General features: G+C 49.8%; 1 protein-coding gene across 10 annotated transcripts in view; it reads right to left on the reverse strand.

Annotated features, from left to right (window-relative positions):
• Nucleotides 1-15,946, reverse strand: part of DLG3 (discs large MAGUK scaffold protein 3) — a 2,111,742-nt gene that overhangs the window by 712,726 nt on the left and 1,383,070 nt on the right. For all 10 annotated transcript variants that reach the window (XM_069612439.1, XM_069612441.1, XM_069612436.1 and 7 more), the window contains one exon: nucleotides 15,434-15,536. In XM_069612439.1, the coding sequence (XP_069468540.1) occupies nucleotides 15,434-15,536 (103 nt within the window). The remainder of the gene's footprint in view (nucleotides 1-15,433; nucleotides 15,537-15,946) is intronic.

Below are 15,946 nucleotides of genomic sequence, written 5' to 3' on the forward strand. Positions count from 1 at the left end.
TGACAACAACATCCCATGCGATCACCTAGCCTCGGCGGTTCACTTCTCCCCTAATGCAATCCAATGGATCAAATCTTTCCTGTCAGACATAATTATGAGTCTTCTCCTCTAGCGAGGAAGCACAACCAACCCTGGTCACATGTGGAGTACTGCAAGGTTCACTTGTCTCCAACGTTATATAATATCTCTACCAAACCTCTTTTTTTGACCGTCTTGATGACGTGAAAACCCTCGGTTTCTACTTGGACTCTTCACTCACACTAGCGAAATCGGTGAACGCCACTGCATCTGCAACAGCATATATGGGCAAGCTCATTGATGCTTGCAGACCCTTTCTGTCATCCGACAGCTGGATTACGCTGGCCAGAGCCTTTATTTTGTCTAGGTTAGATTACTGTAATGCCCTCTAGGCAGACACTAAGATCCAAAACATAAAAAACTTCAGGTGCTAACTACAAAACAATGCCCTCAGAGCAGCATTCAACATTCCTAAAACTACCCACATATCTACGACTAGACAGAATGCCCACTGGCTACCGGTCCTAGAACGCATCGAATTCAAAACTCTCACATTGACACACAAATGTCTGTCCAAAGTGGTGCCCACATATATCGCAGACAAAATAGTCAGATCTCAAGCTAATAGGCCCACGTGCTCAGGACCTGGTTGATCCTGCCAGTAGCATATGCTTGTCTCAAAGATTAAGCCATGCACGTGTAAGTACACACGGCCGGTACAGTGAAACTGCAAATGGCTCATTAAATCAGTTATGGTTCCTTTGATCGCTCTTTACTATTATCATAGTAAAACAGAAATACACTTCCTGGACCTCACCCTCAGACATCAGGAGGGTAAACTGGAGTGCACTCTATTTACCAAAGAGACAGATCGCAATACCATCCTGCACTATCGCAGTCACCACCCACAGAATCTCTGCGATAATTTACCATACAGACAATTTTTACGGATCCGCGGGAAGGAACAAGTTACTTACCTGTAACTGTTGTTCTCCAGCATGGGTCTGGCATGGATTCACAGGCTCATGAATATTCGCCGTCGTCAGGTTGGGAATCCTCAGTAAAGAAAAATCAGTATCAGTTTCGTTTCTGATCTGTCTTTCGTAGTAGTAACCAATCACCGATCTCTGCGTCATACTGACCACAGCCAATGACTGCCATCTCCCTAAGCCCCGCCTCTGGCAGCCATCTTCAGATTTGGTAGCACGTGAAGGCAGTATGACTAAGTGAAGGGCCGCAGAGGGGTAGGCGGGAGGGTTTGCATGTGAATCCATGCCAGACCCATGCTGGAAAACAACAGTTACAGGTAAGTAACTTGTTCCTTCTCCAGCATGGGGTCTGGCATGGATTCACATGCTCATGAATATAAGAATACATAGCAATACACACATGCACAACCACGGGGGGTGGCAAAAGGCTCAACATTAAGCAATACAAAAAACTCAACATTAAGCATCTCTTACCTCCTCACCAGGCTCACCTTAAGCGAACAGGTTGCGCAGCACTGCTTGGCCGACCCTGGACTCCTCCCTGGAATCCCGATCGACGCAGTAGAATCTCGTGAAGGTGTGCGTCGACCTCCACGGAGCAGCCCTGCAGATGTCCAGCAGGGGCACACCAGATAGGAACGCCGTAGTAGCAGCGATCGCTCTGGTTGAATGGGCTCTCGGACGGCCTGGCAGCGGTCGGTTAGCCAACCGGTGGCAGTGCGTGATGCAGCCGGAGAGCCATCTGGAAATAGAAGACTTCGAGAGAGCCTTCCCTTGATTCACAGGTCCAAAGTTCACAAATAGCTGTGATGTCCTCCAAAAACTCTTTATGCGGTCCACGTAGAACTTCAGCGCTCTAGCCACATCCAGCGAGTGCAAAGTCCTCTCGGCCGGCGACGAAGGAGACGGGAAGAAAACAGGTAACACCAGGGGCTCGTTAAGATGAAAGTCCGACGGTACCTTGGGCATAAAGGAGGGGTGTGTCCTAAGCACCACCCTCGAGGCATGGAAAGTCAAGTACGGTGCTTTGCAGGATAGGGCCTGGATCTCTCCCACTCGTCGTGTGGAGGTAATGGCCACCAGGAATGCAGTCTTCCACGACACAAACTTCATCGGTGCGGAGTGCATCGGCTCGAATGGGGGCCCCATGAGCCTGGTCAGCACCATGTTAAGTTCCCACGCCGGGGCCGGGGCCTTCACCGGCGGGAACGACCGGAACAGTCCTTTCATAAACTCTTTTACCAGTCGATGGGACCACAGGGACGTCTGTCCTGTGGTTCTGGTATATCTGGAGATCGCTGCCAGATGAATCTTAATGGAGGCATGGGGTAGCCCAGCCTTTGCCAGCGATAGCAGGTACGGCAGCACTTGAGGGGCCGTAATCCGTAGGGGGTTGATCTTCTGTGCTCGGCACCAGATAGAGAACCTCTTCCACTTGTGACCATAGCATTTGAGAGTCGAGGACGCCCTGGCCTTTGCAAGAACCTCTCTGCAGTCGGCCGGTATATGGTACCCTCCAAACTCTAGCGCTGCAGGAGCCAAGCCTGCAGGTTCAGCGACGCCGGATCGTGGTGGAAGATGGCGCCTCCTTCTCTGGAGAGAAGATCCACCTCCGCCGACAGCTTGAAGGGAGGGGACGTTGACAAGTCCAGAAGGTCCGCGAACCAGATCTGCCTCGGCCACGCCGGTGCGACGAGGATCATCCTGCACCGGGACCTCTTGAGCGGTTGATGAGTCGAAGCAGCAACGGCAACGGAGGGAACGCATACAGGTATAGGCCGTCCCAGGGGAACGAGAACGCATCGCCCTTGCTTCTTGGCTGGGGAAACCTGCTGGCGAACTTCTGGCACTTCGAGTTCATCGCTGTTGCGAACAGGTCGATTTGGGGTTTGCCCCATCGTCGGAAGAGTTGATCCACCTGATCCTGGCGCAGTTCCCACTCGTGACACGCGCGCAGCTCCCTGCTGAGCGAGTCGGCGATGGTGTTTCTTTCTCCTGCCAGGTGGAAGGGAACCAGGAACATCCCCTGGGCGACCGCCAAGTGCCACAGATCCTGAGCCTCCTTGGATAGGGCTGGGGATCTGGTGCCTCCCTGCTTCCGTATGTAAAACATTGTTGTGGTGTTGTCCGTGAAGATCCGCACCACCTTGCCCTTGAGCGACGGGAGGAACGATTTGAGAGCCCAGAACACGGCTCGGAGTTCCAGGATGTTGATGTGCAGGAGCCTCTCCTCCGGGAGCCAGAGGCCTCTTGCGTGGAGATCTCCGGTGTGGGCGCCCCAACCTTCCAGGGAGGCGTCCGTCGTCACCGTCTCCTGGTACGCCGGCGTCTGAAAGTCCTTGCCCGCCGTGAGGTGCGCTCGAACGCCCCACCACTGAATTGCCTGCCGGAACACCTCGTTGAGGGGGACCCTGTCTTCGAAGGTGCCCGTCGCCTGCATCCAACGGGCGTCGAGAAATTCTTGAAGAGGGCGCATCCGTAGTCTCCAGAGGCGCACCAGGTAGATGCAAGCGGACATCATCCCCAGGAGGGACTTGATGGACCTCACCCTGGCCCCGTCAATGGCTAGCAAGCGCTGCACTTTGCCCAGAATGGTCTTTGTCTGTTCTTCCGACGGTGCCGCCAGGCGCCTCACTGTATCGAGCTTCGCTCCCAGAAACAGGGCCACCTGCGACGGTCCTCACAGTGTGTTCGATGGCGAGCTCCCTCGTCCTTGAGCGGATGAGCCAGTCGTCCAGGTAGGGGTAGACGTGAATCCCCTGCAGGCGCAGCCGCGCCGCCACAGGTGCTAGGCACTTGGTAAAGACCCTGGGGGCCGACTTCAATCCGAACGGCAGTGCTCTGAATTGGTAGTGGCGTCCCTGGACGACAAACCTGAGGAACTTTCGGTGACTTTTGAGGATGGGAACGTGGAAGTATGCATCCTCCAGGTCCAACGTGCTGGAGGATGACCATCCTGAACGTTTGTGACCTGATGTATTTGTTCAAACGACGAAGGTCCAGGATGGGGCGCCAGCCGCCCGTCTTCTTTCTGACGAGGAAGTACCTTGAGTACACTCCGGAGCCCCGGAGACTCTTCGGGATGAGCTCGATGGCGCCTTTCCTGAGCATCGCCCGTACTTCCAACAGCAGTTGCGGGACGTGATTTTCCTTCCTGGCCACAGGTGGAACGTGAGGGCACTTCTTCAGGAATTCGATAGAGTGTCCTCTTGCCAGGGTATCCAGCACCCAACGGTCGGTGGAGATGGACTTCCACACGCCGACCAAATTCGTCAGCCGGCCTCCCACCGGGGTGCTTCGGTGGGGGCCCGAGGCCACGGCCGGTTCAGTCCTGCTTGGAGGTGGTGGCCTTGCCGCCCTGGCCACCTTGCCGATGGCGGCGAGGCGCTCCCTGCTTGCCGCAACCCCTGTAGGCCTCCTGCGATGAGGAGCGTGCCGCCTGGCGGTAGGACGACGAGCCACCGCTGGATCCCTTGGAGGCCCCCTGTCTGCCTCCAGAGCTCCGAAAGGGCCGTCGTTGCTGAAGGGCTCCTAGGGCGCGGGCCGTCTCCGTGTCTGTCTTTATGGCTTGGAGGGATTCGTCCACCGCCTTCCCGAACAAGTTGTTGCCGTTGAAGGGCATGTCCAACACCCTGGTCTGGACGCCACCGTTATGGCGTGGTCCGACGCCACCTTGAAGTATTTCCAGGGCCTCGGACCTCTTGTCGTCCGGTAGGAAGTCCAATATGGGGGCCAGCTTAAACCAGAGCTCCCTGTTGTAACGAGCCACGATCGCCAGGGCGTTGGCCGCTTTGATCGTCGTCGTCGCCGCCGACGAGATGACCCGTCGCCCCATGGCGTCCAACTTCCTACCCTCGCCGTCCGGAGGGGAATTCGACGTTGAGGCTCCTGACCCCGCCGCTTTCTTCTTCGCCGCCGCCGAGACGACCGAGTCTGGCGTTGGCTGGGCCCTGAGGCACAGGGGAGCGGTCTCGGGGACCCGGTACTTCTTCTTTTACCGGTCCCGTTTGGCTGGTGCCGTGGAGGGGTTCTTGAGTACCAACAGGCCCTCCTCCCAGATGTCATCGATTAGAGGCACCGCGATGACAGTCTTCCTCTTGGCCTCCCGGCGCTGATAGAGGAAACCTTCCTTTTTCTGCTCCTCCGGGCAGAGCTGGAACAATTCGGACGCCCTGGCGATCATGGCGTGGAATGAGCCAATCTCGTCGGGCGGAGAGGCCTGTGCTACGGGAGACGGGAGACCCGTTCCGTCGTCGTCGCCGTCGCCCTCAGAACCCGTCGTCGAGCCACCGCACTGTCATCTCCCGACTCGTGGGAGGATGAGGAGGGAACTGTAGGCCTTACAGGGGCGAGTGGAGGAGAGGTTTGGGTCCTCAGTCGTTTGTTCTGAGGGCTTCCCAACAGGCCAGGTTGCGGGTCTTCCGGCCTGGGCTGTGGTAATCTCGTCCTTATCTCAGAGCATAAGGACTGGATGGCAGACAAAATGGCCGCCGAGCTATCCTGAGGCCTAGGTTCTGGCTGCGCCGGAAGGGAAGGCTGCTCTTCCTCGCCATCGTCGTCTTCCTCGGTTATCTCCCGAGGATCTTCCTTATGGGATCGAACCTTCTCGAATTGGACTTCGAGATTCCTCACGGCCTCGGTCAGTTCCTCCTCCGAGCTCGAGGAGGCTACCGTGCCCCCCCTCGCTTCTTCCATCATGGTGGCCATGACGATGGGCTGAAAAGAGGATTCCCTCCTTGGTGGCAGGGAAACTCTAGTCCCGGAGGCAGTCTCCACTGGCGGGGTCTCTGCCGGCTTGGCCAGAGTTGCTGCGATCGCCCCGATAGAGGCCTTTGCCTGCTGAGTAGGGGCCTTCACCACCTTAGGTGCGTCCCGGGCCTTCTCCTTAGGGGGAGGGGCGACGCCTCGCTCCCCCTCTCCCAAGATCGGACGGGGCTTCTCCCGAAGCTTACCCGGTGTCTCGGACTTCCTCTTCCCCGAACCGGAGTTCGTGGTTGACGGTGCCGGGGAAGGTGTGCCCTGCCTGGCGACCGAAGAGCCCGACCTTTCGGCGCTCCCGGAGCCGACGGACTCGCGGCGCTTGGCCTGGTGATGGGCCCCCGTCGCCGGGGCGCCCGCACAGGACTTAGAAGCCCGCTCGGACCCTTTCTTGTTCTTCTCACCCGTTGAGTCCTTCTCCAACCAGCTGGCGAGACGGGATCGACGGTCCCTCATGGTCCGCTCCGACATGTTCTTGCAGAACTGGCAGTCCTTCTCTACATGAGTCTTGTCCCCATGAAGACAGTAGAGGCATCGCGAATGTTAGTCCTCCTTAGACACATTCTGCAGCCCGCATCCGGGGCAGCTGCAAAACAGCTTGGGTCCGGGGGACGAACTCGCGTCCTGGGCCATCTCGAAGTAGGCCGCAAATCTTCTGGAATCCTCCAAAAGGTTGATTCGACGAAATCTTCACCCTTGAGGGGCATAGGAAAATCCTGCAACGGGTACCCGTTAATGGGAGTAGAAACGGTGGAGCTTTAGGCCCGATTAACCGGAAAAAATGTGAAAAAGCACGAAAACGCAGCAAAAGCTCGAGAGCTAAGCACGAGGACTCCCAACACTTGAACGTGCGGTAAAAATCTGAAGATGGCGGCCAGAGGCGGGGCTTAGGGAGATGGCAGTCATTGGCTGTGGTCAGTATGACGCAGAGATCAGTGTACTACTACGAAAGACAGATCAGAAACGAAACTGATACTGATTTTTCTTTACCGAGGATTCCCAGCCTGACGACGGGGAATATTCATGAGCATGTGAATGCATGCCAGACCCCATGCTGGAGAACTGCACTGACCTCAGTGAATTCAAAACGCTTGCATCCCGTCTTCAACACAAACTAGCAGCCACGGGATATCCCAAGAAACTCCTACGCAACACCCAGAAGAGAGCAAGATTTACCCCCAGAGAAACCCTACTTGCCATTAAAGAGAGAGACTGTACTAGGGATGACAGCATCACTTGTGTCACCACATTCTGCCCCAATACTACCAAACTCAAAGGGGTGATCAGGAAATTGTGGCCACTTATTCAATTGAGCCTACCAGACGAACTGCTACCAAGAATGGCTCTCAAGAAATCCAAAAACCTTAAGGACATACTGACTCAGGCCAGGATCAGCAAAACAAGCACCAGATCCTCATTGTGGAACCTCAGGGAAATAGTAGGTCACCACCCATGTGGCAATGGCACTGCATGCAAACTCACACGTAAAATCACCTCCTTCCCCATAGGCAACAAGGACTGGCAACTTTGCCACTTTTCAAACTGTAAATCTGCAAATGTCATATATGTCATCGAATGTCCATGTGGCCTCAGATATGTGGGGCAAACCTCCAGGCCTATTCACAAGAGAATACGTGAACATAGGTCTCGAATACGGTGCAAGAACATGACTGCACCTCTGGTAGCACCCTTTACGGAATTCCGCCATGGCCCAGATAACTTCCTATGGTGGATAGTGGACAAGACACCCCAGATGAATAATGCAGGCAGCGCACTCAATTTTAAAGAAGCCTGGTGGATGTTTAAGCTTAAATCTATAACACTCAGACTTAATGAGGCACATCCAGTAGGCCCCATGATATGAGACACAGCTGGGCTATCCCCTACCATTCGCCCTTTGGCCCCCGTACCCAACACCCCCTCCCCATAACCACCCCCCTCCCTAGTGGGGCATTATACAGTGGGATGACTTGGCCATCATTACTGGCTACCAGAGCTCTAATGTTGGGAACATTTTAGGGATACTGGTTATGCCCTTCTGTATGTTTTCTATTACTTATGCACGAGCCTCATACCTTGAGACAGTGCATGACTTATTCGCCTAGACCATCCTTTTCTATGTGACGTTCCTATCGCACATTTACGACGCAGTAATTGTATCCATTACCTGCGACTGTTTGCTGCCTTAGTTATGCGACGCCCCAGCTTGCTTTCGCTGTACACAGCTCCCTCCATGTGCCATAGCTCAGGCGCATGTGCACGGGATCCGTGTACGAGCCTGCTGCTATGTGCATGCGCGTGGGAGCAGTCCCTCGCTTCGCGCGCTATCTTTTTTTGTACAGCTCTGCCGGCAACTGCTCACATCATCTAGCACTCTCCTGCCGGCAGAGCTGTACAACGCGGAAAGTAAACGGATCGATCCATCCGTGCCCCAAGTCCTTGTGAGTGACCACAGTAGCAGACCGCTACATCTTGGGGCCACCAATAGTGTAAACCATACTTACAGAAATACGTTTCTTTTCTGTTTCTCTCTACGCAGCAGCATGCATTTTCTTTTGTGCTGCACAGCTCCACTGGGACTTCGAGATTGACACAATTCGATCCTGTCACTAACTTCTACCTGGACATTAAGGTACCCAGTTTTTTACATGCATGGTGCCATTTTCTGGCATTCTCCAATTTTAAAAGTGTCTTTTTCTCACAGCATTTTTTGAGGGCACTATCCTTGTTTCCCTAGGACATTCTACAGTGCCCTAATCTCGACTTTTGACAGTGAACAAGTCGGAACTGCCTTTCAAACCATGGGCTACTCACCCTCCAACTTCAAACTTGCAAGCAAGCTAGGAAACCCCACCTGTTGCTACCCCTGTTAAGGTCAGTGCACGTTTGGAATTGTGTTTCCTAGAGCAAATGATATACCCCTTTTAAAACTTACCCTTTTAGTCTGTGTTAACCATGTTGTGCCACTCTTGCAGTTAGTTACACTGAACAATAACCATTATGGACACTTGGCTCCAGAAGAAGGCTTGTCCACAACATTTGCCGAAACGTCTGCGAACATCAGCATAACCTGTTGTTGCTGCTGAATGGTTCAACCCCGCCTGGGGTTTCTGATTTACAGTCTAGACGTCGACTTACCACAAGGTTATCTTACAGCCTGGCTCGAATAGACTCTCTTAAGGTCTAAAAAGGAGAAAATCCCCGTGAAAATAACAGTATACACGATGTCCACTTTTTAAGCACTAGGTGCAGAATTGTGTGTACCTGAAGGACTCTATTTTCTGGGATTCTTTTTCCATCTTCTATGCTGCAGGAAGTAATGCATTTGTAGTTGGACATTTCTTTGTTCTTTTCCTCCAATATATGTGAGAATAATTAACACTGTTGAGATTTCATTGCCACATGTACACTGAGCATGAAGCAATGCTGATACATGCCTGGCTCGGGTATTCATGTACTTAGGCACCTCACCCTTGCATGTAGAACGAATATAATTTGTTGGAAGCATACTGATATGTGTACCTCTCTGTTTGTCATGAGACAACCTGTTTCTTGTTATATGAACCCTCTCAGGTTCTGCTGTACATTTGCTCATAGTACTTTTTAAATTATTTTGATGTATGTCCTCAATAATGAATGTGTCCACCACTAGTGAAACGAATTGTAACTCACTCTGAGTGCCTGTACTGCATTTTCTGACACAGCCTTGCACAACTTGTCAGTAAATAACATGCTGCCAGTGTGCCGTTCGTGTAAATAAATTTGCATTGTGAATACGTGTGCAACCAAATAGTACCCGCACAGGCAGGACCCCTTCTTGTTTACAGCCTTTGCTATCCCACTGTCCTGCTCCTGTTCTGGGCTCTCCCTTCTGTGTCCTCCACGTGCTCAGCAAACATGAATCTGTTAACCAGGCATAGATTCAAATTACTGAAAGCCGGTGGCAGCAATTTCCCCACAATAGCTGCAAAAAATGGAATGCCTTGCCTATGAAAAAGAGCAGAAACATCTTTCTGGACCTTTTGTAAATAACTAAAAACACACCTCTTTTCACAGGGAATCTTTAACTAATTTCACCCATACGCTAAGAAAATAGTTAAACTTTTATTACTAAACGCACTTCCAGGTCAGCTGATTTGCAAATGTATCGTTGCTACTAACTGTATTCTCTGAATTCATCCTTTGTAACTGTGTAATTACTGATTGGTATACATCTCCATTGTCTGAGCGTACTCCCCTGTAACTCATCCTTTTACTGATCCACAAGCCATGAACCTTGTGTACCATGTTTATATATGCAACTGATTAAGAATGTACTTCACACCTTTGTAAGATAAGCACCCAGATGCCTAGAGGTTAGGCACGCTATACAAATGACAAAAATAAATAAATAAATAAAGAGGCTAATAAAAACAAAGTCCAGGAAGCTTTGGTCACATGCTGGCCAAGAATGCCGAATGGCCCGGAGGAAGGGAAGCTCATATTTGAACATATGAATATTCCCCCTTAGTTTGAATGGACTGTCACAATTGTTGCATTTTCTCAGAAACCACATGTTGCACTGCATACATGCATGTTTCATTTATTAGATAATTTCAAGGCGATTTGTTGAAATAAAATCTGTCCACCTGTGATTTAGGGAAATGTAAAACAAGCTGAAAGCTGTTTCTGGCTGCTCTGGACATGTCCCGAATTTCAGAATTGGCATGCTGGTGGAGGGTAAAAGTAGGTATGTGGAGAGTAAATTCCATAACTATTATACTTTTTGTAAAAACGGCAGAGAATTGCCAACACCATGCGGACTCGTCTGTTTTTTTAAATTAAATTCCCCATGATTAACTGAATCGGAATATATATATTAATTATGGCAGTTATTAGTAAATCACAAAGTTTTGCCACACAGCTACGTTTTGGCTAAAGTTGACATAAGAAAAAAAGGGCAATTTCAAAGATAATATGCCATATATCTGCTCTAGACTCCTAAACTAATCCTTAGAGATAGGCTGCACCTGTGCGTAGAGAGAACGGTAACTGGCCAATCCAGTTTGAGAGAATTATTGGAGGGCACTACCCAATATTGAAATCTTGATGGTGTCATCACTGGTATATAAAGTGGATAAACTATGACGGAAGGGGAGAGCTGCTGGAAATTACCATCTGACAGCCACAAGGAAACACCACAGAATATTGCTGACATTGCATCTGGGTGGAGCTGTATATTGCTGGTGGGGCTTAAAAATCAGACTGGGCCCCATGGTAAAGAGCTGGGGACCTTCCTTGAGAGTGAAGTGACCAGACCCCTGCCCTGTCCTCCAAGAGGGTCCTGAAATGCAGCTGGATTTCCTGAACTTTAAACAGAGGTTTTAAAAGTAAGTAGAATTGAGCCATTTGAAACCAAAAGGTGGTGGAGTCTGCATGTCTTAAATGCTTTCCCTTTATAGTGTGGGGGAGAGGGGGTAAAACTATGTAGCTCCTTAGCCTATTTAACTAAAAATATTTTTTTAATGAATGTCCCTCATAATATAGACTCAATGGGGGCAACCAGCTCATATGTTATGAAGATGCAGAAGGCAGCCAGCCCAAATAAACTTGCGGACGGCATCCGGCTCATATAATATAAACTAGAGCGTGGCAGCCAGCTCATATAATATCAAGTGATATGTTATGAAGAAGCAGATCGCAGCCAGCTCAAATAACCTCGCTGTAGGCAGCCGGCCCATATAATATAGACTCAGTGGGGGCAACCGGCTCATATGTTATGAAGAAGCAGATGGCAGTCAGCACAAATAACCTCAACGACAGCAGCCGGCTCATATGATATAAACACGAGTGTGGCACCCAGCTCATACAATATGAACAAGTGTCTGACAGCCAGTTCATATAATATAGACTCAGTGGGGGCAACCAACTCATAATATAGACTCAGTGGGGGAAACCAGCTCAAACAATATAAAGGAGCAGGTTGCAGGCAGCCCATATAAACTAGAGGCTGGCAGCTATCTTCTACAATACAAAATAGAGGATAGCAGCCAGCTCATCTAATATAAACTCAAGTGCAGCACCCAGAGCATACAATATAAAAAAGTCTACGGCAGCCAGATCCTATAAACTGAAGCAGGAGTCTACAACTGTAGACACTCTACTTGTTTTCGACTACAATTTCCATCATTCCTAGCCAGCACAATCAATAATGAGAGATCATGAGAGACTTGGCCCGAAACATTTGATGAGACAGGTTGCAGGCCCCTAAAGTAGAGAGTTGCAGCTAGCACACACAATTTAATTGAGCATTGAGAAAGCAAGGAGTTTTGGCTTTTGTGTAAGCATGTGACAGCCTTAATAGTACTTCTAGGTCATAAAATAGCAACAGATAGCAAACCGTGTTAGTGCCAAAATGGCTGCCTTTGCCAATGTTTGTTTTTAAAAAGAATTTAGTGCAAAGCACAGACGCAGGGGCTCACATAGTGCTTCTAAATCAAGTGACTGAAAGAACACATGGTTAAGAGATTTCTATTATATCAGGAGCTGGTGTACAACTGCAAATACACCATTACCGTTCACAAAACTGCTTAGACATAATAATGGCATCCTGCTTAAAAGCACAGTGCTAGCTGACACACTTCGTGTGTTTTGGCAGTAGGGGTGAGTATTGGGTGGGAATGGCTATAGGCACTATCATGACCAGGGGTGGCAATCGGTGGGAGAAAATCCAAAAACACCACCCACAGGCTGTGCATCTCTCCTCACATTCCATCTTTCTTTTTATATTCACTTTCCATGTTACTAGTTATTTCATCTTTTAGAGCGCGCTGAAGACCGGAGGCCATTCTCTAAGTGTGGAACTGGATTCTAACCTGCACTGTCTGGTTTCCAAGATAAACACATTGCCCTTCAGCTATCAGTTTATACATTATGATCCACACTTACAGTGCCACCTCCTAGTCCAATCTAACTAGATCAAGGCTCTGCAACTTGCAGATCTCCAGATGTTTTTAACCATCCCCATTGGCTATACTGGCTGAGGTTGATGGGAGTTGTAGTCCAAAGCATCTGCAGTGCCATGGGTTTCAAAGGCCTAAACTGCAGGCTGGTTGGAGGTCAGCAGCCTGCTTCTGTAATATAAAATCAGAGGTAGCAGTATATATATAAACAGGGAGACGGCAGCCAGCTCATATACACTAGAGGATGGCAGCCATCAGATGAATTACAAACCAGATGGCAGCAATCGCCTCAAACAATATATAGACTACAGTAGGACAGGCAGCAAGTATACATTAAACAATATAATTCAGGTTAGAGGGTGGCAATCCTACAGATTGGATCCTGCAATTCTTGATTGGCAGACATTATCATCTAACTCCAAACATCCTTCACTGCCAAGACCATCTGATGGACAGAATGAACACACCCACGTGCACATGTGGCTGGCACTTAAGACACAAAGTCTGAGGCTATTCTCGAAGCATGCACCAGGGTCAAGACCTCAGTTTCAAGACCCCACAACCTCTTAAAGGGAAGTTCATAGCTGCTGTACTGGGCTAGTGTTCCACACCTGGGTACGCCGTGGTAAAGTCGTCTTTGTTACATTTCAGGGAGTAGCCCAAGGTGACAGCGAGCAGTGATCTTCTCTTTATAATGGTCAAAAACCCACTCTTGTGGACACCAAGATTTGATCTCGATATAAAGAGCCAGACCAAATGCTTGGTGAAAACAACCTGAAATCTTCTGTTCATGATAGTCAGGGCCCACCATTCGATGCAAGAAAGCCGACATGGTCCCAGTACCATGATCAGGACCCCAACCTGAGACCTTCCTTATACCCTGGTCAGGATGTAACTCTTGGTGGCACCGATACAAAGACCCAACAGATGGGGACACCAAGCTGAGACCTTCTCCGGACCATGATGAGGACCAAACACAAGATTAGATCTTCCTTATATCATGGCCAGGAACCAACGCTTGGAGACCCCACTCTTAACCTTAACCTAACATTTGCAGACATCAAGCAGGGCGCTGCTCGGGTTCATGCTCAGGACCAAGTTGAGACCTTCTCCGGACCATGATGAGGACCAAACACAAGATGAGACTTTCCTTATATCATGGCCAGGAACCAACGCGTGGAGACCCCACTCTTAACCATAACCTAACCCTTGCAGACATCAAGCAGGGCGCTTCTCGGTTTCATGCTCAGGACCAAGCTGAGACCTTCTTCCAGTCAATGCCCAGCACTTGGAGACGCCATTGATATTTGATATTGTGTTTGTATTGTAGTGGCTCCCAACATTCAGAGAGCCAAGCCGAAATGTTCCAATAAGCACATGTTCAGGGCCAAGATTGTAAACACTGCAACTCAACTGGGATCTACACAGTCGCAGGGGCTTCAGGGGACCTTATCTGTTTACAGGGCCAAGATCCCAAAACGTAAAGACCTTGTCAATGCCTGCCTACAAGTGTGGTCTAGTAATTGTGTCCATTCATTCACAAAGTCCAGATTGTTCCAATGGCATTGTTTCAAGGTTACGGTCTCTTGTTTGTCAACACCTTCCCGAGGGCCTCCCAATAGAAGGAGCACATTGTGTAGCCCCTAAACCCTGTGTCACCAAACAGAACATCACAAAAAGTTTGCAAATTAAATGGTGTCAAGCTAAGGTGGTGTGCAGTGTAAATAACGAAAAATAAATAATGACAAAACATTTTCAGTGACACCTGAATAACAACAAGTTATTAAATAAAGTAGTTAACATATATAGGGGGTGGGGTAAGGGATTAAAAGGGGAGGACAAAAAGCTTTAGAAACGAAGGCTTGGGGGGGGGGGGAGCACCCCCGCAAAATAAAAAAGTTACTTTTTTTGTTATTAAAGTGTCACTAAAAATGTATGTCGTTATTTTGGTTGTCGTTATGAACACATGGAACCGCTAAGGTCACGCAATCACATCTCATGTCCCAGTGGCATCCGGCTAAGGTCACCCAGTCATATTTCATTGGCCAGTGGCATCAAGCTAAGGTCACCCAGTCACATCTCATGGCTCGGTGGCATCAAGCTACGGTAATCCAATCGCAACTCATGGCCCAGTGGCATCAAGCTAAGGTCACCCAGTCACATCTCATGGCATCAAGCTAAGGTCACCCAATCCCATCTCATGGCCCAGTGGCGTCCAGCTAAGGTCACCCAATCACAATCCATCCTGCCATATCTTGGAGGCCGATATCACACGTTCGGTAACAATAAGTAACATCCACCTTGCAGCAGGGCCTAGGGGAAGATCCTTAGCACAGTGACGCCGAACCTTGCCCTTCCCAGTGGCATGGGGTTTGGGCAAAGGCCCCACACTATGGAAAACATATGATTCTCCTAGAAGAGGGACTTGGGAACAAGACTCTACAATATAAAGGAGACAAGCTGGTGTCTTACCATAACTATGATCTTGCTCATTAAAATAATTCCGGGGTCTGTCAGTGCCCACACTCAGCCTGCCATAGATGCCCACCTCAGTATGAAGCTGCTTAAAACTTTTCTGAGAAGGTTTTGCTCTGGTCTCATTTCAGCACCTGAGGGTTTGTGCCTGAGGCTCATGAAGCCAACACTACTGGGAGGGGTGGGGGTTTGCAGGGGATATACTACGAGGGGTGGTGGAAGTGCCTTCGGCATGCAGAGACTCACTCTTACCTTCTGGCCTGTACTGGGCCATGATGGTTACAACCTGGCCAGCCCGTTTCAGCGCTGCCGCTGCCTGCTCATGGGTAGCATTCCGAAGATTTACACCATTCACCTGCGGAGAGAAATGCACACATCGGAGTCAGGCTGTGAGGCTCAGACACACACAAGACTAGTTATCACAAGTGTACTCAGAACTACATTAAAAGTTTCAGGTGTGCTGACTGACATGATCCCAATCTAATTGGCGTAAATCCAGTTGACCGTTGACACAATGGTACCACTCAAGAAGAGCTGTTACAACCTTAAGGAGACAAGCCATGAAATATTTTATTTGAAAACACTGAGTTAATTAAAAGCGACATCTTGTAGAACACTAACAGACTTGCAACACATGTTAAATAGCCCCACAACGAGCCCACCAGTTGCCTCCAGAGACTGAGGCCTTTCTGACTGCCCCACATGGTGCCCCACATTGACGCAACCGATCATGCAAGACACTTTCTACGGCAATGAGAGGCAATT

This window comes from Ambystoma mexicanum, chromosome 5p (genome assembly GCF_040938575.1).
Source record: "Ambystoma mexicanum isolate Mex_15411 chromosome 5p, UKY_AmexF1_1, whole genome shotgun sequence".
Taxonomy (NCBI): Eukaryota; Metazoa; Chordata; class Amphibia; order Caudata; family Ambystomatidae; genus Ambystoma; species Ambystoma mexicanum.